General features: G+C 32.3%; 2 protein-coding genes across 3 annotated transcripts in view; one reads left to right on the forward strand and one right to left on the reverse strand.

Annotated features, from left to right (window-relative positions):
- The first annotated feature begins 102 nt into the window (after window positions 1-102).
- On the forward strand, window positions 103-8,478 carry LOC140050907 (uncharacterized). Its single transcript, XM_072095905.1, has 9 exons — window positions 103-204; window positions 901-1,251; window positions 1,951-2,115; window positions 3,400-3,561; window positions 3,881-4,054; window positions 4,895-5,044; window positions 5,568-5,726; window positions 6,655-6,771; window positions 7,318-8,478. Exons 2-9 carry the CDS (start codon window positions 904-906, stop codon window positions 7,636-7,638), a joined length of 1,596 nt encoding a protein of 531 aa, XP_071952006.1. The 5' UTR covers window positions 103-204; window positions 901-903; the 3' UTR covers window positions 7,639-8,478.
- The window catches only part of LOC140050906 (follistatin-related protein 5-like), a 26,200-nt gene continuing 7,898 nt past the window's right edge, over window positions 8,459-26,760 (reverse strand). Inside the window, exons 1-12 of one of the 2 annotated variants that reach the window (XM_072095904.1) lie at window positions 22,493-23,086; window positions 19,958-20,073; window positions 17,494-17,530; window positions 15,469-15,690; window positions 14,482-14,592; window positions 13,880-14,086; window positions 13,412-13,587; window positions 12,792-12,909; window positions 12,437-12,583; window positions 11,927-12,055; window positions 11,159-11,433; window positions 8,459-11,025 (exon numbers count right to left, since the gene is read on the reverse strand). In XM_072095904.1, coding sequence (XP_071952005.1) covers window positions 10,096-11,025; window positions 11,159-11,433; window positions 11,927-12,055; window positions 12,437-12,583; window positions 12,792-12,909; window positions 13,412-13,587; window positions 13,880-14,086; window positions 14,482-14,592; window positions 15,469-15,690; window positions 17,494-17,530; window positions 19,958-20,035 — 2,430 coding nt within the window. In that variant the 5' untranslated portion in view covers window positions 20,036-20,073; window positions 22,493-23,086 and the 3' untranslated portion in view covers window positions 8,459-10,095. Of the gene's footprint in view, window positions 11,026-11,158; window positions 11,434-11,926; window positions 12,056-12,436; window positions 12,584-12,791; window positions 12,910-13,411; window positions 13,588-13,879; window positions 14,087-14,481; window positions 14,593-15,468; window positions 15,691-17,493; window positions 17,531-19,957; window positions 20,074-22,492; window positions 23,087-26,760 lie in introns of those variants that run through there. The other variant, XM_072095903.1, reaches the window with a different exon arrangement.

Consider the following 26,760-nt stretch of genomic DNA (forward strand, 5'->3'; position numbering starts at 1 on the left):
ACGGTCTCTGGGCCGTGATCAATCAAGAAACTTAAACCAGTCTAGCGCCATCTATTTTGCCCTCTAAAAAAAAAAGTATTACGTAACCATTGATGTGTGATTTTAGGGGAATTTCCAAAAATATATTTATATTGCAAGTACAGTCATTATATTGTTTCTTTTGGTAATAAAGCCCACTGTAAGCAGTCTCTTAATAGTTTTGTGGTAAGTATATATGGCATATACATTTTCAACAGCATATATTTACCTTGATCATTTTGTTTTAGGCCTAGGCCTACCTAGCTAGGCCTAGGTATGTACGTAGGAAGGAGCGGCCGCAACGTGACCTTCTCTGCCTAGTAGTACCATATAAGCCTATAGTTAGATTCTTGAATGTATACGAAATTTATGCACTGTTTTTTTTTTGTGTTTGGAATATGTGTTAGTTATGAATTATTAAATTTAATCCTGTGTAGTTATATGTTTTTTTTCTGTCCTATTATCATGCATCATAATAGTGTATATTAATGAGAGATTTTAGATTCAGCAGTAAGTAAACCATATTTCAAAATTATTCTACTACAGTAACTACATTGTGTTTACTCTTCAATCTGTTTATGCAATTATTTAGCAAGCTTTTGAGGGTAATCATGCACACTGTTTAATGCAGTGACTGCCTCATGTAACTTCTAGATTTAAGGATACAAACATTATACTGTACAGTAACTTAACTGCAGTCGAGGAATTGACGTGATCCCTAACTACAATTTTGGAGTTTAATATCTTCTATTTTTAGACAAAGGGACAAAACCTATTGTATTGAATATACTAATATGTTCCTGTTGTATTGTGATTTGTGGCCTTTGTGAAAGTTAACTTTTAACCTTGTAACATATATTTTTTTCTTAAACCTAAAAATAGAAAATGTCTGACAATTTGGATCCAGAATTAAGACAATTTTTGGCAGATAATGTCACAAGATTACAAAAATTAAACATTGAACGTGATGAAGCAACGCATGCGATGAAAAAGTTAACATCTTTGTTACAAACGACAAGATTGTCGTTAAATTCCTATAAAGAAAAAAGTGATATGTATGAACTTATGGTGTTACGAGATGGTAGCCATATTAAGCGCTTGAAGAAAATAATTTCCAAGAAAGAAAGAGAGATTTTGAACTTAAAATCTGCTAGGAAAAGTTCGGAGTATGGAGATGATGATCTTGAAACTGATGGAGTAGAGCCAGACGTAGAAAAACAAACAAGTACAAGTGTAAGCATACTATTTCTACTTGACTGCTTATTTTAGCGCATATTCTTTCTACTTAAGCGCGTATTCAAGAACTGCTCAATGTACAAGATTATAATTGAAACAGTTTGGCCAGTTTTTGGTATTGAAAATGATTTTAATAATTGGTTTTTCAAAAAATTGCTTCCTGGTACAGTACATGTTCAAAGCACTTACAAAGTACAAACCTTTTTTCTTTCGTAAAATGCAGAGTGCTGAACTATTTTAATGTTCTTTTTTACATTGTACATTTCAAAATTTTAAGTGGAATCATGAATTATTGAATCCGCCTATGACCCATTTGACACTTGTTATGTCATGTGTTTGGCCATTATTTTCTTTATCATTCTAGCATAAATTGTTGAAATACACACGCTAATATAGTATAATGTTACTTTTTTAAAGACGTTTTTACACATGTGTTTGGCAATTGTGTTCCTCATCATTCTACCATATGTAGAATTGTTAAAATAAAAAAACTAACAATAAAACACTTTTTTTTAAAGTATTAATTTATGAGGCAGTCAAATACAGTAGGTGAATAGATAAGGAATAAACTGCATTATTATCATATTATTACCAAAACTAAAACTATTAAATTAATACTGTATTTTCATATATACCATTAGTATCATGTAACAAGATCAGTACTAGTGATATTTCAAAACAAATTGTTATTTTTAGAAAGATGGTGAACCAATAATTAGTGATGTAAAGCCAGATGCATCTGAATTTGTCTATGGAATTTCTCATGAAGTTTATGACCAACTCCTGCGAGATCATATTCAACTTAAAAAGGAATTAGAAAATTTGATACAAGCAGAAAAGATTAATCCTAGCAAATACATGGTTAGTACATGGAGGTATAAAAATCTCCATGGTTAGTATGAACATATTTCATTTGTTGCATCAGAATCCAATAATATAAGCAGCATCATACCACAATGTTTACAAACATATGGTGATTCATGTTGGAATTTTATGTAATGGTAAAAATGTTTATTATGAAATAATTCTTGTCATTATGAAACTAGTTTTTAAACTAAACAAGCTCTCAACAATATTTTTTTTTTTAATTACTCTAGGAAACCAGTTAAAAAACAGTTTCCTAGGCGGTCTGGATTGGAATCAATTTGTTTTTTTTTAGATTATTTCTAACTCCTACTGGCAATAAAAAACCTGTACTTTCAAGAATGTGTTTAACCACATTCTCTATCAATAGAAATAGAAGCAATTAATATGAAGTCACTGAAAGTGGAAATTCCATAAAACCATAAATAACATCTGACCTTGTTTAACTACCCTGGGAAAAATACCCTGGATCATTATTATTTCTGAAACATGATAAATAAAATGCTGCCCTGGGAAATTAACCATGGATCTTGTTATTTGTAGCTTGTATTGAATTTAATCATAAATTACCATATACACTAGCTAAACTTGTACTATAAATTAATATGATATTCACGCGGTATGCCGGAAAACTTATTTTTAATGTGTGTATACAGTATTACCTATATCTCAGACTTTTGATTCATCAGTATTTATTCAAAGTAGGCCTATAGTGTGTATTCTACACTTTGGTCGAAATAAAATTAAAAAAAAAACCTTTAAACAAAAGATTTCAGTCTTTTTATGAGTGCATGAAAGTACATTTTGTGTTAGTTTTAAGAACAAATTTAAATTCATACTTTCATTTTGGTAATTTTTGGTTTTTACATAACCACACAATTAATAGAAAAATTGAATGGTATTGTATACTTCTTTTTATTGTTTGGATAATTTAACCTAGATTATTAGGTAACCTTATAATTCAATGTGTACATTACTAATCTTTATTGTGAATACAGTACTTAATACACTGTTAGAGGTTGTGCTCATTTGTTTGATTTCCCTCTAGTATGTGTAGCCTACATCTATATGGTTCTCAGAAGCTTTATTGATACTAGTACCTTTTTAGTTTATTTAATTTCAAAATTGACATTTGCTGATAGATTGTGTATTACATTGTTATCTATTTCTAAGATAAGTAGAAACAATGGAAAAAACATTTGTGTACACATATTTAGATTGATACCAGTTTTAAGTACTCTTGCTTAAGTATACATTAATTTCTGTTTTCTTTTAACATAGGAAGATGAAGAAAGAAAAGTACTAATAACTCAACTAGAGAGGTCTAATTCTGAACTCAAGAGTCAGATAAGAAAACTAGATAAAGATTTACAAGATGTTACAAATATTATTAAAAGTGACCCTAGAAGTAATCAATCAAAGGTTTTAGATTTGTCACAACAGGTAAGTGAGTACCCAATACTTATTGAATACTTTCAATTCAAGCATTTTACTGGTATCCAATATGTATCTCTCAATATTAGAAGAAGAAAAAGCATGTCTTTGTTATGAATGGAAAACTCTTCTTTTTAAACTTGGATTGGAGATTGCAAAAAAAATATAGAGGGAGTCTTTTCATTGTTTTCGGTTCTTGATAGAAATGCTTTTTCATGATTGGCTATTTCTTTTTGAGAATTCAAAATCATTAACAATTATCAGGATGTGTTCAGTTGCTTTATTCCCCTTCAAGTGAATATTTTATTTTGTTTATATTTTATTTCAGTTAAAATCTTTAGAAGATAAATATAAAAGGCAAGAAATTCTATTACATTGTATGGAAGACAAATGTCAGGATTTAGCTACTAAGTTATTAGAGTTAAAAGAATCAAGAAAAGATAATGTAACACCTAAAGAAATAGAACATTCTGGCGCAGCCTTTTCTGCCACAGTGGCCAAGGTAGGATTGTTTAAATGCAATTTACTTTCACCTTTCTGCCACAGTGGCCAAGGTAGGATTGTTTAAATGCAATTTACTTTCACCTTTCTGCCACAGTGGCCAAGGTAGGATTGTTTAAATGCAATTTACTTTCACCTTTCTGCCACAGTGGCCAAGGTAGGATTGTCTAAATGCAATTTACTTTCACCTTTCTGCCACAGTGGCCAAGGTAGGATTGTTTAAATGCAATTTACTTTCACCTTTCTGCCACAGTGGCCAAGGTAGGATTGTCTAAATGCAATTTACTTTCACCTTTCTATATATATTTACATTATATTGTTTGCAGGGTGAAAACATTGATACACATAAATCAATATATTTACATTATTTATAACATCTATGAAATAAAAACAAGAAAAATAATTTTATTAATAAAATTTATAAAAACGGTAGTTTTATATAAGCACCTAATACAATGTTATTACGAGCTTTACACACAAAAATAATCCATAAAATATCATAAGAAAAAAAGAAGAAAACCAGAGAAACTATTGAAGATGGGAATTGATTTCCTGAAACATGTTTGTATGTATCGTAAGTTTACTACTAAAACGTGTAGTATTATTTATTGAATTGAATTGAAATTTATATTTATACTGGGTAACCTCTTCAGTCAAAGACTGGTCTCCCAGAGGGCCCAGTTGCTGATCAGTGGCTGTGATGTACTCATACACCGGGGTAACCCCCTACTCGTCTCGAAATATGTACTAGGTTCTTTAAAGTGCACACTTAATGTTCCTCAGTACTCCTGACCCTCGGAAATACAAATTATTTTTAACAATTTTTTCTTTTATTATGTAGTGTGATAATTCTGAATCAACTGTGACAGTAGATCAGGAAGTCAAAGATTTGAGAATTAGCAACAGTGCGCTCCAGTCAAGTCTTGAAAAAAGTCATCAAAGGCAAAAACTGTTGACTGAAAAACTGAAATCTGCTGAAATAAAATCACAGGTAATCAAAGTACCGCAGCAGTATTGCATCTTCCGACCGCAATGTTCATCCTAAGGATCCCTCGCTTTCAAGGAATGGATAGAAAATTTTATTGATTATAATAATTATTATAGTTTTCATGTCTTCTTGAGCCCTTGCAGGTTTCTATGGAATAACTTATGTATATTTAGTTATTATCAGAGATAGTATGGGAAAAAAAAGGAATACGGTATTATTATTATATACTGGTCAAGTAAACTGACCAGTCCATCTTTCAACTTAAGAAAATATTCTATTCATTCTACTAACATTCATTATTTGTAGACTGAATACTGTACAAACACTATGTAAGTCTCTTTTAGTTAACTAAAGTCGAAAAATATTAAACACAAATTTGCATAAGGTTGTGCTTCAAAAGCACTTGGTTTACTATGCTGATTTTTTTAAATAGCATTTTATTTGGGACCTCATGACATTTATTGTAGGCTATTTTCTGCCAAATATATTTCTAAAATTTGAAATTTTAACTTTGTTATTGTAACAGATTTTTGAACAGCAGTATCAATCACTATTAAGAGCTCCGAAAGAAAATAAACAAGTTGTTGACAAGTGTGAAAAATGCTCTGATATGGGAAAAAAAAATGAAGAATTAAAAAAGGAAAATGAAGAACAGAAACAAATTAATGGACACCAAAGTGCACAGGTATTTATCTTAATTTTTATATAACAACAATTTGTTTTTGTTTCATACGCATTCAACAGCAAGATAGTTGGCAATTAAATAATGGATAAACTGTAATTCATCATGTTATAAAGTCCATGTAGTAGAAAGAGTTACTTACAACCCTGGCACTAGGTCAGGATTGAACCTCGGACCTTGAGTTTGGGAGGCAAGTGTGTTTAGAGTCAAGCGGTTAAGGCTGATAAACTTAAGGCTGAGGCCCAGTGTGTTGGGCGTTGGACTACTGATCGTGAGACCGAGGTTCGAATCCAACTCTCGCTGCATTGCTTGTATCCGTAGCCAAGATACTTTACTTACGTTTTCCTCTCTCCAGCCAGGTGTATAAATGGGTACCTGGTTAGATCAAGACACAACTTTGCGCTGATTACTAGCTGCATTATGGAAGCATGTTTCCATACTTGTTTGATCCAAAAAAAATGACTGGGGTAATAATGTTCAGCGCATTGAGAGCTTGCTTATATGCGCTTTATAAGAATGAACTATTATTATTATTATTAAATACCATTCACATTGAATGAGTGGCCGAGCGGTTAAGACAGTGGAACCGTAATTACGTAGCCATAACATCGGCAGGGGTTCGAGGCTCACTCACTCCATGGTTCTGGTGGTAGAATGAGTCTTCTCGGATAAGGACTATAAACCGTAGGTCCAGTGTACACATCTAGCTCGTGTGCACTTTAAAGAACCTAGTACATCTTTCAAGACAAGTAGGGAGTTACCCCGGTGTATTAGTACATCACAGCCACTGATCACCAACTGGGCCCTCTGGGAGACCAGTCTTTAACTGAAGAGGTTGCCCAGTATAAAGATATATTTCAATGGGTTTTATGAATTCTAAGAGCTGCTTTTGTAAAAGTAAAATATAAAGTTATTTTTCAATTTGTTACAGTTAACTGTTTATATTGAAGACTATAACCAATCAAGACTGGAAATAACAAATTTGAAGAAAAGAAATGAATCTGAAGTGTCACAATGGAAATTAAATTACACCAAATTGAGTGAAGAAGTAAGTTCAAATGTTTTTACTGTTTTGTTCAACTCTTTATTAATGTTTTCCATTTCTATACTATTTCTATATTAGAAAACTAAGCGTAGTCATAAGAAAATTCATTTACTGTCCTTCTTAAAGGTGACAAAAACATACACAAGATGCGCTACATAAACAAAGTCTTAAGTTTTTTGGAAGTGGATTTGTGGAATAAATCCTGGCATTTGGAACACAGGCTAAGGATGTTAACCACCAAGTCCAAAAATTATTATAGTCAGTAGCGTAATGGCTATGAGCGGTCTATGGCTAAACCCAGGTGGCCCCAGAGCAGTGCCTAAAGGGAAAAACAGACATTAAAATATGTCGAAAGAGGCTAAAAACGCCCGACCTCCGGTGTTGGAAAGCCACTTAGGGTTCCTAAACCAGAGGCCTCTGCATTACTTCACTGATTACAGTACTGTATATATGTACGTAGAAAGATACGTTGACAACCGCAGTTTGTTTTGTTTTATTACAACTGAAATTATGAATGAATAATAATGAATTTAAATACATTTTTTGCAGTTGGAAAAAATGAAAAAGGCTTTAGAATCACAACAGCAGGTAAATTCAAGGCTCAGAGCTGAAAATGTAAGAAGACGGGCTCCGACAGTACCTGAGCCATATCAACAACAAAGCTGGGCTGACTCGTCCTACCAACAACCAATTATAGATGTTTGTGATGAAACACAAAACTCTTCTTCTAATCGCACCCGTCGTGAAGCTGCTACAGCTCCTTACCACAGCACCACCACTGAGCTTGTATGCCCGCGCTGTAAACGGGAATTCCCACAATATCAAGAGACAGAGTTTAATATACATATGGGGCGTTGTTTACACGATTGATCAGATATGAAAAAATTAATCTGTACATTAACTTTTAAATCAGTATACTGTATATTGTGTTCTATGCTATGATGCCTAGCTACTGTAATTATCATTGTACTTCATGTTTGATAAGTCAAGAACTCACATCTGAACCTGAATATTCTATGTATTATAGCTTTGTACACAATACTGTATTTTCTTAGGGCCTACAGCAAAATTTAAATTGCGTTTATTATTTTATGCTCTTATAGTAGTAGTAGTATTGTAATTGTAATGTTTAAATTAAATTATTTTAGACAATAATTTTCCTTAAACGTAAGTAAAATTTTGAATTTGTTATGATTATTTATTAACAATTTGGTATTACTTTAATTTTATTGTCAGAATCTTGAATTAAAATAGTATAGTATATAAGTGAATTTCTTTTAAAATCAGTTTGGCTCTTGCTTTTTATTTTTGTTGGCTACGCACTATATACTTTAATTTGCCTCTTATATTATTTAGAAACTGTATTATTTAGTTATGTTGCACATGTGTTTGAATAATATAGGCTTAAGATAAAATGGTGATGTCAAAATGAAACTATTAAATGTAACATTTTGTGAATTTGTTTGCCTTTTACAACATTCTTGTATACTAAGTTATTGTAAACTTAGCGTACTACTGTATAATCTATTTGTATAATAATGTATTTTTTTTGTATGCCTACTGAGTAAACCTGTTTGTATTTACTGTATTTGTATGTTGGCCTACTGAATCTACGTTTATCAAAATGGCACTCTCGAATATACGACAAGTCAATGTTATCCAGAACATAAAGAAACATTAATGCAACATATTTACTGTACTTTTTATCATTTATTAATTATTTAACAATAATTTGTTTATAATCGTCAGTATAACACACGAAGAGACACGCATTTTCAGCTGAGTTTAACACGTGTGCCACGTTTCCATTTTCTCCATGTGGGTTGCTGACAACATTGAACGAATCTTAGTAAAAATACTATTTATTCTAAGTTAACAGTAAAGTAAGCATAAAGCAATAGGTTATTTGATTACAGTATCTTTTACGATTTGACTGAATGATAATCATTAGGAACGAAGCATCCGGGTTGTCCCTTTCCATTTTCCCCCCTGTGTCTCAGGCAGGCCAGGAAAGAGTGAAAGTATTGTAATTTCACTCTGGGGAGACCCGACTCAAGATCTAGCAACTCTCTGGAATCCTGCCTTTTTATTCAGTCAACTCTCCCAATACCGGACACCTTTGGGCTGGCCAAATATGTCTTTTTCATAAAGTTTGGTAGTTGGAATGTATTTTAATGGTTAAAATGAATTTGGGACTATTTGGAGTTCGAGGAAAGTCTGGTATTGGAAGAATTTCCAGTGTTCGAAGAATCCGGTTTTGGAAGAGTCGACTGATTATTTATATTATCTTGAATTGAATATCCATTGTTAATAATGGTATGTCTTAAGTTAGTATTGAGTAACATGCCTTTCTTACCATCATTATTGAAGTGACTAAACAGTGCAAAGCGGAGCGTAGATGTATTATTTAAGCAGGTTTAATGCTGTATTTTACAAGCCAATATTTTGTATTCTTAAAATTATTGCAAATTTATTATTCCTAGCAGCCTACATCGATTTTTCTCACACATTAATAATTTAATGCTTTAATGACATTGACAAACAAGGCACTGGAAATAAATAATTTACAGAAAAAATGAACATAACATTTAACAATATGTTATTATTACAACTTTACTTTTACTTAGTTCAAAACACCTTCGCACCAAAATTGTATATGTATAATTTGAATTTGAAGTCACCTATAATGTGTCGTACAAAAATAATGCGTTACATAATTTTACAAAATTACGAAAAATATAATTAGGCCTACGAATTATAAAAACATATTTTACATAAATACAAATGTATTCATCATGTTACGTTGCATAAACGTGGTAGAAATAAATTTAAAATTTAGCCTAATTCTAACAAGAAAATAATACTGTGCAATTTGGACGCGCTGTAGAGTGTTTTTCTTTTGTGAAATTGCTCCTCTTTGATTAAAACATTGTATCTATGCCGACTGTTTGAAAGAGTTTTTGTTTTTCGTTGACGGAAATCTAGCGGCGTAAATGGGCTGAGTAAAGTGTCATTGAACCAAGAGTTTATGAAAAAAACACAATGCAAATTCAAACTCATTGTTTATTTTAGTGGAATCACGCTGTTTAAAAGTAGGCGCACATAAAGTCGACTTACACCTGATTTGCTCTGATTATTTTTTTGTGATCAAGCTCAGGCCTATTCCACATCTTACCGTATATTGTTTATCTTCCTTATTGCTAACCCGTATATGAGTATAAATTAGGTATAAATTCACAACCATAAGCCCTATTTACATGTTTATACAAGCCATCATATGGCACAATGTCCACGATTTCCTAAAACACCACTCTACTGAAAACACTCTTAGCAGAAACTTACGGGTTGAATAACATTTCCGTGTTTTATTGTTTGAACATCACAATGAATTTTCTGTGTTCTGGTGTCGAGGATGTATAGATTTTCTTCGAGTGGTATTGCTAAGTAACCGTCTAATAAACCGTCGCTAACAACTTTTCGATTATGCTCGTTATGTGGCCAGTCATTTGCATTTATTGGTTTCCCATTGACAGTGATTACTTTAAGACCCCCTGTTTTTAGATCGACAAATAAAGCTTCAATATCTTCTCGTGGACTTAAAAGCATGTCATACGAATCCCGTGTTACAGACGGGAAAAATGCTACATCGCTGATAATGATATTTGCACGAATTTCAAAGTGTTGTTCAATCTTTCCGAAATCAGAAACAGTCTGAACAAAAACAGCGCCTTTTTTGTAATCGATACTAACAAGAAATTCTCCATTTGGTGATATTTTGGGAACACCTTGAATATTTTCATTCACTGAGACAACTGTTTCTGTAATATAATCAATTATTATCTGCTTTCCCGTTTCAGAATTTCCACAGTTAACGACAAGATATCCGCCAAATGATACGTATGCAAGCGAATCGGGAACACAGCCATGACTCACAAGTTCTAAGGTACTAACTTTCTTCATAGATTTCAAATCTATCTTATCCAAGCCCAATTCCTTATCATGGTGAGCAAACCCATACTCAAAGTATCCCTGTCCAGGGATTTGTTCAGGCGGGATATAAAGGCTTCGGACACTATCATAATGATGATTTGATGGCTCCATGTGAATTGGATGATGGGCCTGGAATTTACTTGCGTCTGGTATGATTTGAACTATACGAGCATTTGGTTGGTCATCTTTTTTCCAATTTACAATCCATACTTGGTCTAAATGTTCCACGTACTGTAGCGATACAGGACCCGATTTCATCTCTATATACTGTAATATAAAAAACATTAATTTCAGGGAAATGCAATCACGGGTTTCTATATTTCAAGTATTTCTAAACATCGGTAGACGTTTACATCTTTCTTTGCTTTACTTTGTGTTTGTTTCTTCAATTGAAACCTACCTCAACAATTTGTTCGTTGCCGATAGCCAGAACTAATATTCTGTTTTCCACTGGTTGTGTAACGTATATAAACCGGTTTCGAACACGAACTGCTCCTCCCCAGATGCAAGTCTGTTCGGCGGTTTTATTTTTCACGTTGCAGAGTTTCTCATTTGTATTTGGAATCATGTCATTTGAACTTTTGGTGATTTGGCTGTCGCAGCTAACTGGATCAATTGCTGTAATGCCGTGCTTATGGAAGGCATAGAATAGGCTTCGAATTGGATCATGGGATACTAAAGGAGAGACAAATTATGATAATTAATATCCATCTAAATACATTTATCAATATTCATTCATTAATTTCATTTATTTCGGATAGTACATCTATATACAAAACAGAGACAAAATTTCATCAGGAAATTAACAAGCATCTTCCACATAAATAACCTCAAATATCGATTTGCACCAACGCTGATGCAGGTTGGATAAGGAAGTACATTAAAATATTTTGAAGTAACTTTGCATCATGGCGCTGATTTAATTGGTCAGATAGTATGACGTAAGTGTACCTTAATCTAAAGTATAATTCGTCAAACACCCAACCAACCGAAACAACTTTGGCATCGATATCTCTTATAAAAATACAAAATGGAAGATGGAGGGGACAATGATAGAAAGTTATAATTTATTCCTCCAGTTCACGTTGTTATGTCTTTTGTAAGATGAAATATCATAAAATAATATAATTAAAACCATTCAGTGTCATCGTTTAGAAATTGCACTCACTGATTGCTTCTTCTTCAACAAGTACTGCGTTGACTTCTTTTGTACCGATATCGTTCATTACACTGCAGATAAATCTTCCGGTATTTTCTATCTTTGCATCATTTATCGATAATGTTCTGTTGTTTAGTGCTTAAATGTAAATATGTTACATAGTTTAGACCACTTATATTGTATACATCGTATGGTTTTACATTCCAAAATAAAGCTACCTGAGGGTTAGACCACGTAGGTAAATTTGATACTCTAAATTAATATCATAGGCCTAGAATAATCATTTTTATTCTGCAAAATCATACATGAGAAATAAGAGTCAATAAATAAGGTAGTATAGTTTGTAAGTAAGTATATTATAGTAAGTATAGTTTGTTATATACACATTGGCTTTTTTTATAAAAAAAAAATAATACCTAGCCTAATTGGTCGAATTTAACTTAAAGGTATATCATTAATAATAGTATAACTAAGTTTTAAGGTGATCTTGGTCTAGTTGTTACAATGCTGTAGTCATACCTGTAACTTCATTTTCCTTTAGACGTAAGCCATTGCGTTGCCAGGAAATAGTAGGCTGTGGCACTCCCCATGCATTGCAATAAAATTTAGCTGTTTTCCCTGTCGCCATGAGTTGGTTTTCAGGGCAGACACGAATTGTTGGTGCAACTGAAAATAACAATATAAATAATAATATATAAACATTAATTAATTTTAATGTAAATTACATTATATAATAATTGTAATTGTTTAGTAACATGTTGTATGGGTGTTTCGATACATAAACTGCAATTGTTTGGAAAGGAGAAAGTTCCATATTACAAGAATCTTTTGCTTTTACTAGTTTACTGCCGCATGTTACTGCTTTTATTGTTACCTTTCACTCGTATTGTGTATGTTTGAGTTGGTAGTACACGATTACGAATACGACATGTATAATTCCCAGCATGCATTGTTGTTACAGGCGTAAAATATAAATGACCATCTCCAAACATCTATAAAAAGAAAAGACATGGATTATTAAAACAGAAACAGAAAACAAAATGATAATAGTTGATAATTTATATGGAAGCTTTAGCAAGCAAGGCTCTACACAAAAGTTTAAGGAATCACAAGAGGGACAAGAAGATGTATGGGGAATATATTTAGAGGTTTCACAAAGATATTGGACCTTAAACCATGAATAAATTATGAGATACAAAAAAGACTGAGACTTTCGATAGAAAACAGCTAACGAGAACTTAGTTTAGAAAACTTTAGTATGCCTAAGCATGCACGATAGTTAATATACGGTGACAGAGTAAACTCATAACGTGGAATGATTAAAGGAATCACAAGTGATAGCTTCAAATGGAAGCATCGTTGAAGCAGAGAGAACTTATCCAGTTTGTCTTTACACCATAAAAAGGTATAAGTAAGAGAACACTGGTTTGATGCAGAGTGAGTGTAGTATATTCGGTAGAAGGGGCATGCATTCTACAATTAAATATACAGTACCTGAATGCCATCTAGATAGTTAATTGTGTCGAGCGCTACGCCATTCCTCATCCATACTATATCTGGTGTTACTGCTTCGTCTCCTTGAATATCACATCCCAATACTAGTCTGTCACCACCTATTGCTAAGGTTTCCTTGTTTCGAAGACCCTCGTCAAGATTGTATCCACCAACACCTGGGAAAGCCATAGTCAAATATTTGATTAATACAAAATTGAAATACATACATTGATAAGGCGAAAGAGAGATGACACTAATTCAAGTTCATTCAAACGTTTTTTCCATGTCTAATTTCCTGTCCCGTAAACATCGTCGTTAAAACATGTATTCGCAATAATTGCATCATAATAAACAACACTGCATAATTATCGTTGGATAACCGATGGAAGAGGAACAGACAGAACTATTAAGTGATGGTGAGCAACTGACAGTGACCTCGTATCCAGCAATTGCTTAATGATAACTTACCAAATGTTTCAAAGAATTCATCATTTAACCACACCCCGTCCCCATTCGCGTCATGTTCTTCCAATACATCATTCATTGTACAATGAGTTGAGATTGGCAACAAACTATCTCTTGTCATAGAAACGAGCACTTCATCTTTGCTGATGACGTCATCTTGGTCCAAGTCGTAGTGGTTGAATATCAGACCCAGTAACAGATTCGTGGACACTGAAAAACAATGTCATTCGCTAATTAGTTAGTACAGTATAGGCTGTTTGTTTTAGGAGCGCTTACTAAATCTAACTTTCGGAAGTTGTTGTAACAAGCGTCATAAATTTCAACAAAAAAAAACAATAAAATGAAATGTAAGCTTTCACTCTTTTTTCTGGCTGCAGTGAATATAATGATAAATGATCTGTTATAATAATGTAGGCCTACTCATTTAAACACTGCTGTTTTCTGACCAAATTGTCTTTTTCTGCCCACTTTTGATGTGCCGTTTCTCATGTGATGTAGACTGGTTAGGCTCTGTCATGGTATAATCAGGAGAAAGGCTAATATACGAATTCGTTTATTTTTGTTTAATATAAAATAATTCGATTAGCATTAACCCGTTAATTTACCTGTATCATCAGTTGCCATATACGTATGTTGAGGATGCTTAAATTGCGTAGTGTAATGCTCAATAACTCGTTTTTTAAATGTTTGCTTGTTGATACCTAAACAGGTCATACCTGAAAACAAAAACAAAAATGTATAGATTAAACAAATATTCCCTTTATCTACTGTGTATTGTAAGCATTAACTATAGCACTGGAACTACCACTATTATTAGTAGATTGTCATAATATCTTAAACGTTGTCAATATAGGCCTATTGTAAGATACATGCTAAAAAATCATTTTGAAATCGATAGTTATCAATGTTTTTGTCTGTGACTTTAATTTCTAGTCAAGTCACTAAATTACAGACTTCTGAAACTCTCTAAAAGTGAAAAGTGTTCACGAAAGTCATATGATGCCGTAGTTATATAATGATTATAAAATTTAAGATAATTATAATATAAATATAATTATGTATATTGACCGTTAATATATTAAGCAGACGTTAATTTAAACGAAATAAATTATGCGCTACTAAAGTAAAGATAGGCCTAATGTACGCGACTGAATGTTAGTCGATAACAATTTGCTCGTATAATGCCAGAGCGCCATTCATTCGCTATGAAAACTATTAAGAATACATTATTAACGAAGGTCAATAATATAAAACCTTTTCAGATAATAAAAACTAATAATAAATTGTCATAAATTACTATTAAAATGCCATTCCAAACAACCATGTTATAAATGTACAGTTACACGTTCAACACTGTGTGCGCATTCAAAATGAGTGTACGGTATCGTTTTGCCAAAGTGATATTAATAATTTTCTTTCTTCTTGCGTCTTTCTATGCATACACGATTAAATATAATTTTCGAAATTGGCCTAATTTTATAAGTGTAGGCCTACTTATTAATACACCGCAGATATATATATATACACTAATTCAAATTCATATTTGTTTCCTATGATTGACTTAAAAGCGAAGAAAAAACATAGTTTCTTACCTCTGCTAAAACATTCATTTGTATGATGTACCGATATTTTTGTATTACTAATACAAGCCGTCTGATGCAAGTGGCAATGGCTTTCGTACCACTCGCCGTCTGAACCGCACGTTGGTTTCAATCGATCTGGCGGACAAGTCTTCACACACGTACATTCTGGCAAACCAAAATCATTGGTTGTGCACGTTGAACCTGGTTGGCATGTCACCCTACGACAATCATCTGAGGAGTAGTAATTTGGGACGGATATTTTAACTCCAAATTTGGAAAGTAGAATATACAGAAGAAAATCTATTTAAGGGAACACTTTTGGGAACCAACAAAGTGAACCCATTGAGGCATGTGAACCTAATGAGGCAGAGGTTTCACGAGGGGGTTTCTCGTAATAGTATCCATAGGTTCATGTATCTAAAGGTTGATCAAATATGATACAAATAAGGAATGTTTTTTTTTGTCTTGTGTGAGTTCATCTCACGTTTATTTAAATTCTCATTGGTGAATATATTATATCTATATATAAATTTACGTAAGGGCAAAATTAGGTAAATCGCGCGTTATTTCTAGCGTACCATCTAGTACATATAAGTACATTTGTGACAATTAAAGGTAAGTGTTTAAAGTAGTTAAAATACAGGTATATTTACATAATAAGATGCTTGAATTCAGTATTAACCATATTTGTTTTCATTAAAATTTTAGATACGATGTTAATTAAAATGTAAAAATGAAAAATGGTGGTAAAATACATGATTAAAATTTTCTTGTTAAACTATCTTATCTGTGATCTTATTTGTGTTCGAGTAGAGAGGCTATAAACTCAGGGGAGGAAAATGTAGTATCCTCCCTTTTCACCAAGATAAAAAGGATGATATGAAAAAGAGGAATGCAAAATAATGAATGATTATGGGTGGAATAGAATAAATAATGTTATGATGTGACAAATATAAAATATACCAAATGTTCATCTTTATTTGAAACAAAATTGCAGAACTCGCGCGCATTTAACAACATTACACTCTCGATGACGTCATTAAGAGTGCAATAGAACTGTTTTTTTCAAAATATGTTACCCATAATCCTTCAATCAAATGACAAGCATCTACTTAGGTGTTTTATAAAGTTGTTTATACGCGTAGAATCTATACGAACATACTTAGAGATACTTTTCTTTACATTATTGAATAATATTATTCATAAACACAAATTATTTATAATCAAATAACTCCAGTGATCTTGAAGGTAACGATTTTTGTAACTAATAAAGACGAAACTTAATTAGAATTCAAATCAAAAGTTTAATTGGGGTAATTATTCATTGGAGAGAGAAAAAGTAAAATGAGTGACGGTGGATGCGTTATTTTTTGCATGAGAGGTTCTTCATCAAGGCAATTTCACGCAGCACTCTTTCATAATGCACGAGTTGAGGAAAGACTAGCTTTAATAAATTATGTTATGACTCTGTAACAAATGTATAATGCATCAGGGTAGCAGAACTGATTATATTAATATACCATTGTCCAATTGAAATAAAGGCCTCAGGCCTCGATAATTCAACATCTCATTGCGTATAGTAATCGAGCATATCGTTTTGTTACAGTATATCAAGTTTGTTTTATAAACATTCATTTATGATTTTATTATCAATTTTGCTAATAACATTTTAATCTTTAAACATTAGTTGATAATGCGTAGGAAATCTATTAAAATAATAGTAATACGAGATGATTATAAGTTGAGGACAACGATAGTGTTGATGAAAGATGGCGGTAGAGATAATGAGGATTGTATTGATGACACTATCGTTGTGATAATAATGACCATGATGAGGAAAATAAGTAAGGAAAATTATGAAGAATGGAAAGATGATGAAAATAAATTATGACATTTTTATCTTGATGATTTGTATACAAATGACATCGTGATGATGATTAGTAAATCATAATTTTGATTAGAAGAAGATGGTATTATGAAACGCCTATAACTTGTTTGTACATTATTCACAAATGTTGACATATTCGTTCTTACCTGCACCCTTTGGAACACTATGTTTGCGTGCGTGGCCCTGAAAGAGAAATTTTTACGAATTATGCAAATTAATTCAACCAAAAAAACTTAAATTTCCTACCTAATCGATCAAAGTCTATGCGTTTAACGCATCGTATTTTGTCGACTTTCTTCCGGCCGTGTGTGTTCTTGCCATAGGCATGCGTAATTACGTATCGTATCACGCATGAGTTATTGACTTATAAAGTCAGAAAATTAATGACTTTGAATATATTCGATCCCACAAGTCTGACATTAAGACACATCGATGCATATATATGGATTAATATGAGTACTCCGACAATAAACGAGATGTTGTGACCTTACCGTAAGGTCTTATCTTTATATTTAAGCGAGTTTGTACAACTGTGAAATGGGGAACAAATCAATGTTGAGCTCTGTCTACACTTTCAAACTGCTTTTACAAAAAAAGTGTAATGTTCCCAAATATGGTGTTTTTTTAAAAAACCATATTTAATGAGGTTCACAAGACAAACATATACACAAGATGCTCTACATAAACAGTCTTTGGAAGTGGAGTAATTTGGTCCTTAGAAAAAATCCTCACATGTGATGGGACTTGAACCCAGGACCCTTGGAGTGGTAGGCAAGCATCATAACCACCAAGCCACAACTCCACTCCTAAATGGAGTGATATGACATCATCATGTCCCTATATGTTCAAATCACATTTTTTCTCACATAAGGTTTGATAGTTTAGACAGAGCCTAAGTGAGGTAGGGTGTCCCTCCTCGTCTGTTGAAAAAAAAATGTTTTGCTTATTGTTTTATTTTCAATTACTAAATTGATTCAAATTCTTTTTAGTCGCGTGGACGCGACTCAATAGTTCACTATGTCGGTCGGTCTGTCGGTCGGTCTGTCGGTCTGTCGGTCTGTCGGTTTGTCTGTCGGTCCGGTATCACTATGCGTTTTATCGCTTTTCTGTACTTTTTGAAATGTTTTGATGTACAGAAAAGTTTTAAAGTACATTACTTTTTGAAAGTTCATTTTTTTCTGAGAGCACGCGACTTATGGCTGTTTGCCTTTTTTAAATAAACTTATATTACCAAATTCACTTCTAATACTGCAATACCTTTTCGAAACTCACCTTAGACATTTAATTATTTCAAAGACATACATTAAAGTTATCTATTGTTTCAGAATATCTGCTTTCTGTCAACTCAATGGTTTATTACAGTCATTCACCATTTATTATGCATTAATATCCTCGCAGCTACAACATTTAAGTCATTAGCTTCGTTTTGAAACTAAATTATTGTCGTTTTCAATGACCTTAGTTACATTTGCTTACGTAAACCAATCAGTTTAATTCTCCTCGAATGACATTCTTTAAGTGTCTTCGCTACTTATACATCAAAATGAATAATGAAATTTGGCTAACTATGCTCTCTCTCTCTCACACACACACACGAATTAAAAGAAACAATTATTTCGATACTGTGTATATTCGTTTACACTACTTTTTCCACAACGTTTGCACAAACTTCGAATTACAAATATAATTTCTTCAGTGAAATGCATCTATTTATAATCAATAAACAATAATTATTTATATATGAAAGCCAAATTATTTAAAATCCTCTCTTTCTCCCAAATGTATTGCTTTTATGTATTTAGGCCGCAATAATTATTTGCTAGAGATCTTTTTTGGAGGACCTTATTAATGCTTTCTGCATGTTAGGTTTTATACAGTGTTTCTTCAGCGTATCAAAAGGAAGAAAGTACAGACTATAAGTACTCACTCAAATCCCGCTGCTTTTTCGATCATTTTTAAGTAATCAGGCCGTAGCCAATAAGCCCTCTAAAGAATCATAGCAATATTTCTACAGTGAAGTTTAATCATCTCACGCAAATACAACGAAGTTGTTTTCTATGTGAAATACAGATATCTTGAATTTCAAGAAGTAGGCCTAATCTGTCCGCAATCATTTTTTCTAGATTTGTTAGTCTGTAATTACATGCACTTGATTTAGAAACATACATCTGTTTTCAATTTGGTTAATTCGATTGGATTTGTAGGAATCACAAGCATCATCTTCAAACCAATGTTAATAATAGGCCTACTGTGTTTGTAAATTATTTGTCCTAATATTTGCATGTCAGCGTTCCTATCTTTTCAAAGATAAGAACACAACAATTTGTATAATGTATTGATATGGTATCAAAAAAATAAAACGTCGTCGATGGGCCAACAGCAGGAGCCAAGAACATTATGTAACCCTTTTTTCAAAATAGTGGAATAATATTGAGAAAAGGTCTACATACAGTTACAGAATTATAAAATCTAAAAATAACAAATAAGTACAAATACTTTTTACAAAGTTGCAAATTACACAGAAGGCGTATGTAACATTCAAAAGAGGTCAAAACAAAGAAGAAATTGTTAACCTATGTAGGCCTAAACTAAAAAACTTCAGGAATTTACCCCAGAAAAACGCCTAGCGTCTGTGAGCACAGCTAACGCCACCAGAATGGTCACACAGAAAGCGTTGACGTCTCTCATGCCTCTGTATCATACGCTCTCCACTATATGCTGTTAACCTGTTGAAGAAACAGAACACAGAATGCAGTGTTAATATTTATAGTCTATTCATATGGAAATATTTGTTAAATATTGTTATTAGATTCGACATATTGCAGCAGGCTGCCTGTGTATTGTTAATAACCAACCCGTGTTGCATTAATCTGACATAATTAATAACTTCCTCCTGTGTTGAAATAATCAATATTCCTAAGTAAGAAAGTGTAATTCTTTTCACTAAGCAATAAAACATACGATATGAATGGGCCGCAGTATGTATTATATGATTTGGATGTGTGTGACGTAGTAAACGTGCATTCAATGTATTTAAATAAGAGACTTATCTAGTAACGTTGGAAAAAAATCTTTACCAGAAATGATACTATAGATCGCCTTTATGTTTTGTATTTTGTAAAGCATTAATTACTATTATAAATCCATGCACACATGTATGGCCCTGAAAACATCAAATATGTTCTGATCGCAAAAGGCGCCTAAGAACCACACCATTATTTAAACTACTATCACGTGATACTAAATTAACATAAGAGTATAACATTAATTGAATAACTAATAGTAATTAGTATTTCATGTAAAATTAATCATAAAGCCTTTATCGACATATATTAGTACAAAACCCAGGAATGGCATCGTAATTGTTATGAATAAATTATCATAAAGACATTGAGAATTAAATGTAAACGAAGGTGAACTTCAAAATCGAACAACTGGTTAAAATACACAATAATGATATAGCATTAATATTCAGGTAAATGTACTTTCGTAATTCATTCAAACCAACGTTGTTTGATCCGTTCAATATTAGTCATCACATTGATATCTACCTTATTATTGTATAATAAAACCGTGTGCTTCTCTATTATAACAATACTGTCGTTATTTTAATCAAGAGGAAGTTAAATATTTTACTTTATACTATAGCATAATATAGAAAAACACATTGCCGTAATTTTGTTCTTAAATACTAATAGGCCTATAGTTTCTATACGTTAGTAGACAATGTATTGTGAGTCGAAGATGCTCTCTGATGGAATAGCATTCTGAGATGAAAGTGTCTCATATTGTATTTAGTCACTTATATACTTTTATATAAATGTGTTAAATAAGTAAAATCGTTACTGAATTGTTGATAAATTGCATGACATTTCTATAATATTGATGATTGACGTCGTTTCAAAATATTCAGGGAATTGAACCATGTCCATCCGATTGTTCGCTCCGTGGCAAACAATTTCATTTCGTTTTGTTCTAAAACCACACAGTCACGTACCGTACCAAAGTGACAGGTAAGTCACTCAAAATTAAAAATAAATAAACAACAACAATGTGGTTACTTTACGCAAGGACATTTTAGGCGACACTTTGGAGTTGAAAACCGTGGATTTATATTGTGTATTCTTAAAATAATTGCCTATAGCACAATGTAATATTTCAGTGTGGGAAAATATAAAGGTCATAACCAATTATAGGCATACCTACACTTTATTTTTAGGTCATAATATCAAAGTTATAAAATAATTTCTCCGGCACTTTTCATCAACAAAAGAATATCTTGATAAATTACAGAATTATGTGTCTAAAATGTTAAGGTTCTGGTAAGAAAGACAGTGAAATGTTATCAAATTTTGACGTAGTGACACATCTAAAGTTCTATCTATACACTATCACATTATTATGTGACAACACAATGTGATGTGCCCATATATGGACATGATAGTGTCATATCACTACCAATTTGGAAATATCACTACCATATTTGGGGATAAAATAGTTTGGTAGTGTAGACAGAGCTTAAGAAAATGAAATTAGGAAGAATTAAGAATTTTAGAAAGATTGAAGAGAAATATTAAGATGGTAATAGTATAGAGACAGGACTATTCCTCATACGCCTCTTAACGCCACTTGGTAAATTATTCATTTACATTAATACAAACTATTAATTGGAGAAATGGGATTGAGTCGGAGAATAACGTTCATTATCATAACTTACATGTTATAGAAATAATCAAATGTACAGTAATTCAATTCAGATGTATGCATATTTTAAGAGGTTGAATTCTATATATTGTGTTTAATATTCACATATTCTCCGTACAATCCACCAGAATATAAAATCACATTAAAATCATCTAAATTGATTTCCGCAGAAGTAAAAGCATACAGGTAGGTATAATGTATTATAAATCTGACATATTAGAATATCTTTCGGCTATAGTTTAATATTCAATAACACATTGTGCATAATCCTATACTCTATTGTAGTGCTGTAGTCGTGTTGATAATGGTTTAAACATGGCAGTCAAAATTCATTAGTCTAGTGGATAGTATCATGGTATGAACATGGAGGTAGTAACACATGTTATACCTCCTCATTCAGTCACATTACAAAGATAGATACATAAAAAGATAAATATTTACTTTTAATTCTTCTGATAATAACATTTACACATGCAATTCTTTTCGTATTGATTTCGGTATCTTGAACCACCCTTTTTAGTGCTTCATGGTATTCCTGAACGATTATCGGTGTAACGGTACCGAGTCAGCGACTTTTCTGACGGTATCCTTGAATGAACGTCCAATGATACAATATCCCTGAATCAACGTTTTTGTTTCGGTATTGCTTCGGTATTCCAGTTAACGTTCAACTCTTCGGTATTCCAGTGAACGTTCAACTCTTTGGTATTCCAGTTACCGTTCAACTCTTCGGTATTCCAGTGAACGTTCAACTCTTCGGAATTCCACTTAACGTTCAACTCTCCGGTATTCCAGTTAACGTTTAATGCTTACGATTCTTAAAGAACGTTTAGTGCTTACGGTATTCTTAAAGAACGATCAGTGCTTATACGGTATTCCTGAATAATCTACGTTTTTTTGGCTTATTAGGTATTCCTGAACCAACGTTGTGTGCTTGTCTGTTATCTCTGAACTGTATTCTAGTGTCAACCACAGCAAATCTCAATGATCTATCACAAGCCCTGCAGCAGCGATTGGCAGAACACAATCAGTTCGTTTCAAGTGCTTTGAAAGAGTTTCTTTTGTGCCAGATGAAATGGAGTTTTGTTGTTGAACAACACACTTCATTAGCCGATTACAATGCCATGTACAGGTAGCTAACGATAACAACATGCAGAAGAAAATGATGCGATTACACTTTCATAAAGGTGTTTAGAAATCAGAACAGCAGTCGGTAAACTAACAAACAACCTGTGTTCTTCGGTTACTCAAGTCTCAATACTGAAAACTGAATTCTACCGAATAACTTGGATTCAATACAATACTTGTATTGAATAAATCTAAAGCGCAATTATAGATGTTAAATTAAGATTACCGATAGGAATTAAATTCATCAAACAATTTGTTATTTGTTTAGTCAAATTACACCACATCCGTCGAAGCAGCTACATCTGTACAAATAATACATTTCAAAATCCTATTTATTATTAATGTAGACCATACTTAAAAGTACAATAAGCGCTAGGCCAGTTTGCCGAAACCAACTTTGCCGAATCGAGTTTACCAAACAAGTTGTGTGACAGAGTGAACAGTTTCCACTGGATTCATTCTTATTGTATTATGTCTAGCGACAAAAAAGACAGTCCCAGTATCATGACTGAAGAGATAAGATATTTTTATCTTGCCAGTCTAATGTATAAATGAAATTGAACTAATTGGGAATGTCACACCCATAAAACGCGTGGAGTAGATAACTTAAATATTGCTATACCTCATTATACCCGAGCAAAATGGATTCGTCTTTTAAAGTTGCAGGCGGAAAAACATGGAATGACTTGCCAGCAGATATAAATTGTTCACCCACGATTATGTCCTTTAGGCCTAAAGCTAGATACAGATCTTATTTCTTTTCATAACATTTAACTTCCAGTTTATATTTTTTTATTGTTATTATTAATAATTGTATAAGTATTTAAATGTGTATCCGTTTGTCGACAGGACCACAATGTAAAACAACGGTATTTGATTGTGTATAATCCTGTATAAATATGTTGTTAAATAAATAAATAATGACTGTTGACGACCACCTTTTCTCACGTTTTTTTAGACCGGGTGTTTATGGTTCCAATAGGAGGTTTTGATTTTAAGGGAATCCTAACAGCATCAAATAATAATCTGAAATCAATTTGGGGTACAGGGAATGGATCACGTCACATACAAACATATTAATATAATAATATTATCTCAATATGCTCAATGTATGTTATGTAAAGTTGAATCTCTATCTTTCAAAAATAGCAACTACGTTACCAGTACAGATTAGAAATTCAATATTACATTTGAATAGTTAAACATATTTAAACTATTTTTAGACTATATATCAAATTCTGAAGATATGTTCACATAATGTAGCATCATCTACCTCATAAAATGTCGCTGGAGAGATGATGAAATATTTGCGCAGATGACAGCCGATATAAATTGCAAAGATGCAATAAAAGTTAAACTGTGTAAGACTAATAAACTAGAATTCCATACAGCTCTATATATTTAATAAATTAAAAAATGAGAAGAAAAGAGCATTATTATGAAGATGTTTATGATGTAAGCAAAAACTGAATCGTGCATAAATTTCTTGCCTTCTTCTTACCGTATATGTATATTTAAAAATAAGTGTGTCCCGGTGTATTTATTTATTTATTATTTATATTATTATTAAGAGCTGTTAGGAACTCATTGTACTAAGACTCGATATTTATATGTAGAATGCCTTATCCTCCCTAGTGTTGTTTTAAAACTAGTTTTACTGTACTCATTTAGTCATTTTCTGAGTCATTTTTATCGGAAGTTGAATCCGAGTCTTTCTGCTACCGCAAACTTTTTACACAAATATTTTTTTTATAAAAAAATAAATATAACAATTATTTTGAACATAAATAAAGCTCTCATTATTATCGTAATACAGTGGATTTAATTTCCTAGGTTTTATTGCAGTTTTCAAAAAGCCATCTATTTACAATCTGATCCGCTAATGCCGACTTAATTCAGACGAGTTTCGTTCAAACCCATACCATCACGTGTGGCCTAAATAGTTTATCCGCCCTGATCTTCTAAGCTTAGATTTTGCAATACGAAAATTAAAAGGTCTTACGGTAAGAATGAAAAAGCGGATTTTAGTGGTTATAATCACATTTAAATACTGTCGTTAGGCCTACAACTGAACTAAAAATGAATTTATGTTTTAACTTAAGAAGAAAAAAATAACATTATTCCTTGGTCAATAAGTAAAAATTACGTGAACATTATCTATCTAAATAGAAACGCCATTATGTTTCAGTATAGTTCACAAGTAGGTGGGCGTATACTGAGCAGTTTAACGTTTCTGTGATGGACAGTGAGTGCATTAGATATTGACACAATCGATCTGAATGTAAACATTCACTTTTCTAAACACAATTTATAATATTGATATCAACGCCACATTAATAATTGTCAATGCTCGTTAAAAGCTTCAAACAACCTTCACCTTTATACAAATAGAATAATATTATTAAAATTATTATTAATACAGTAGAGTAATATTGATACAGTATATAGATGAGTTGCGTATATTATTACTTTAAAGTACATTCAGTGTCAAAGCTGTTTGTCGAAAGTTATTAAACAGAGAAATCCTGATATATGGTTATTACGTTTCAGTTCTCTTTCCTGATATATTATATTTTATATAGGCTTGTATTTTCACATATTAAACTTGTATTTCTATTGTGTGCGTAATAAAAATCGTCTTTGGTATAATAATAATACACTATTTCCAACAATATCAGAACGAGTGTCAGAGTCCTGTTTTAAAAAAGTGATGTTAAAATATAAGAAGCCGCTGTTTAATTCTAAAACTGTCATTAGGTAGATTGTAACTGACAATTGAGAGTCATCTAGATACGCGTACGCGTATATCAAGGCTATAATAATTGTTATTCCTGTCACAAAAGCTTAGTTCCCGGACACAACACAAGAACGTTAGTCGCAACGTTTTCCAACTGTCACTTGTGATTGGTAGATTCGCAAATGTACTGATGCTTTATACAATTCATTACTGAATATTAACGCATCTAAACGTAATATCTTTTGATCTTGTTTTCAAATAATGAATCTGTATTTACCATTTTAATACGAAACACACTTCAGCATATTGATCTCGTTTCTAAACATAATCGGTTTACTTGTTTAATGTGTGACTAACGAGGTGTTAAACCCTAATCCGTTAACATAGTTGTATAATGAGTAGGCTACTTGTGAAAAGTCAAGAAAGGTTTTTTTTCTTTTCTGTGTTATGTGTTAGAAGCTAGACATAGCTTACTCACGTAATACTGAATACAGAGATAATTGACCTGGATTGAGCGGGCTAAATTTAGATTACAATTAAATTTAGGCCTAAATTAAAAGAATCATAGAATTAAATCTAGGCCTAGATGATTAAGATTTCTTCTTCATCATTGTAGCCAGAAAAGTTATTCTTTAATAATAGCAGTTTGCCCGGTCACCTACTCATCCATGTTGTATTAACGTAGTCTTGTAAACGTCTATGTAAAGTCTCACTTTAACTATGATTTTTTCGATATCAATTAATCAACCATAGAATAAATAAATAATAAAATCACAAAGTAATTTGAAAAATGGTAAAAAAAAATGATATTCAACTCTCCGACTCCTGCACTAGTGAAATCGAA

Source organism: Antedon mediterranea, chromosome 6 (assembly GCF_964355755.1).
Source record: "Antedon mediterranea chromosome 6, ecAntMedi1.1, whole genome shotgun sequence".
In the NCBI taxonomy this organism is placed as follows: Eukaryota; Metazoa; Echinodermata; class Crinoidea; order Comatulida; family Antedonidae; genus Antedon; species Antedon mediterranea.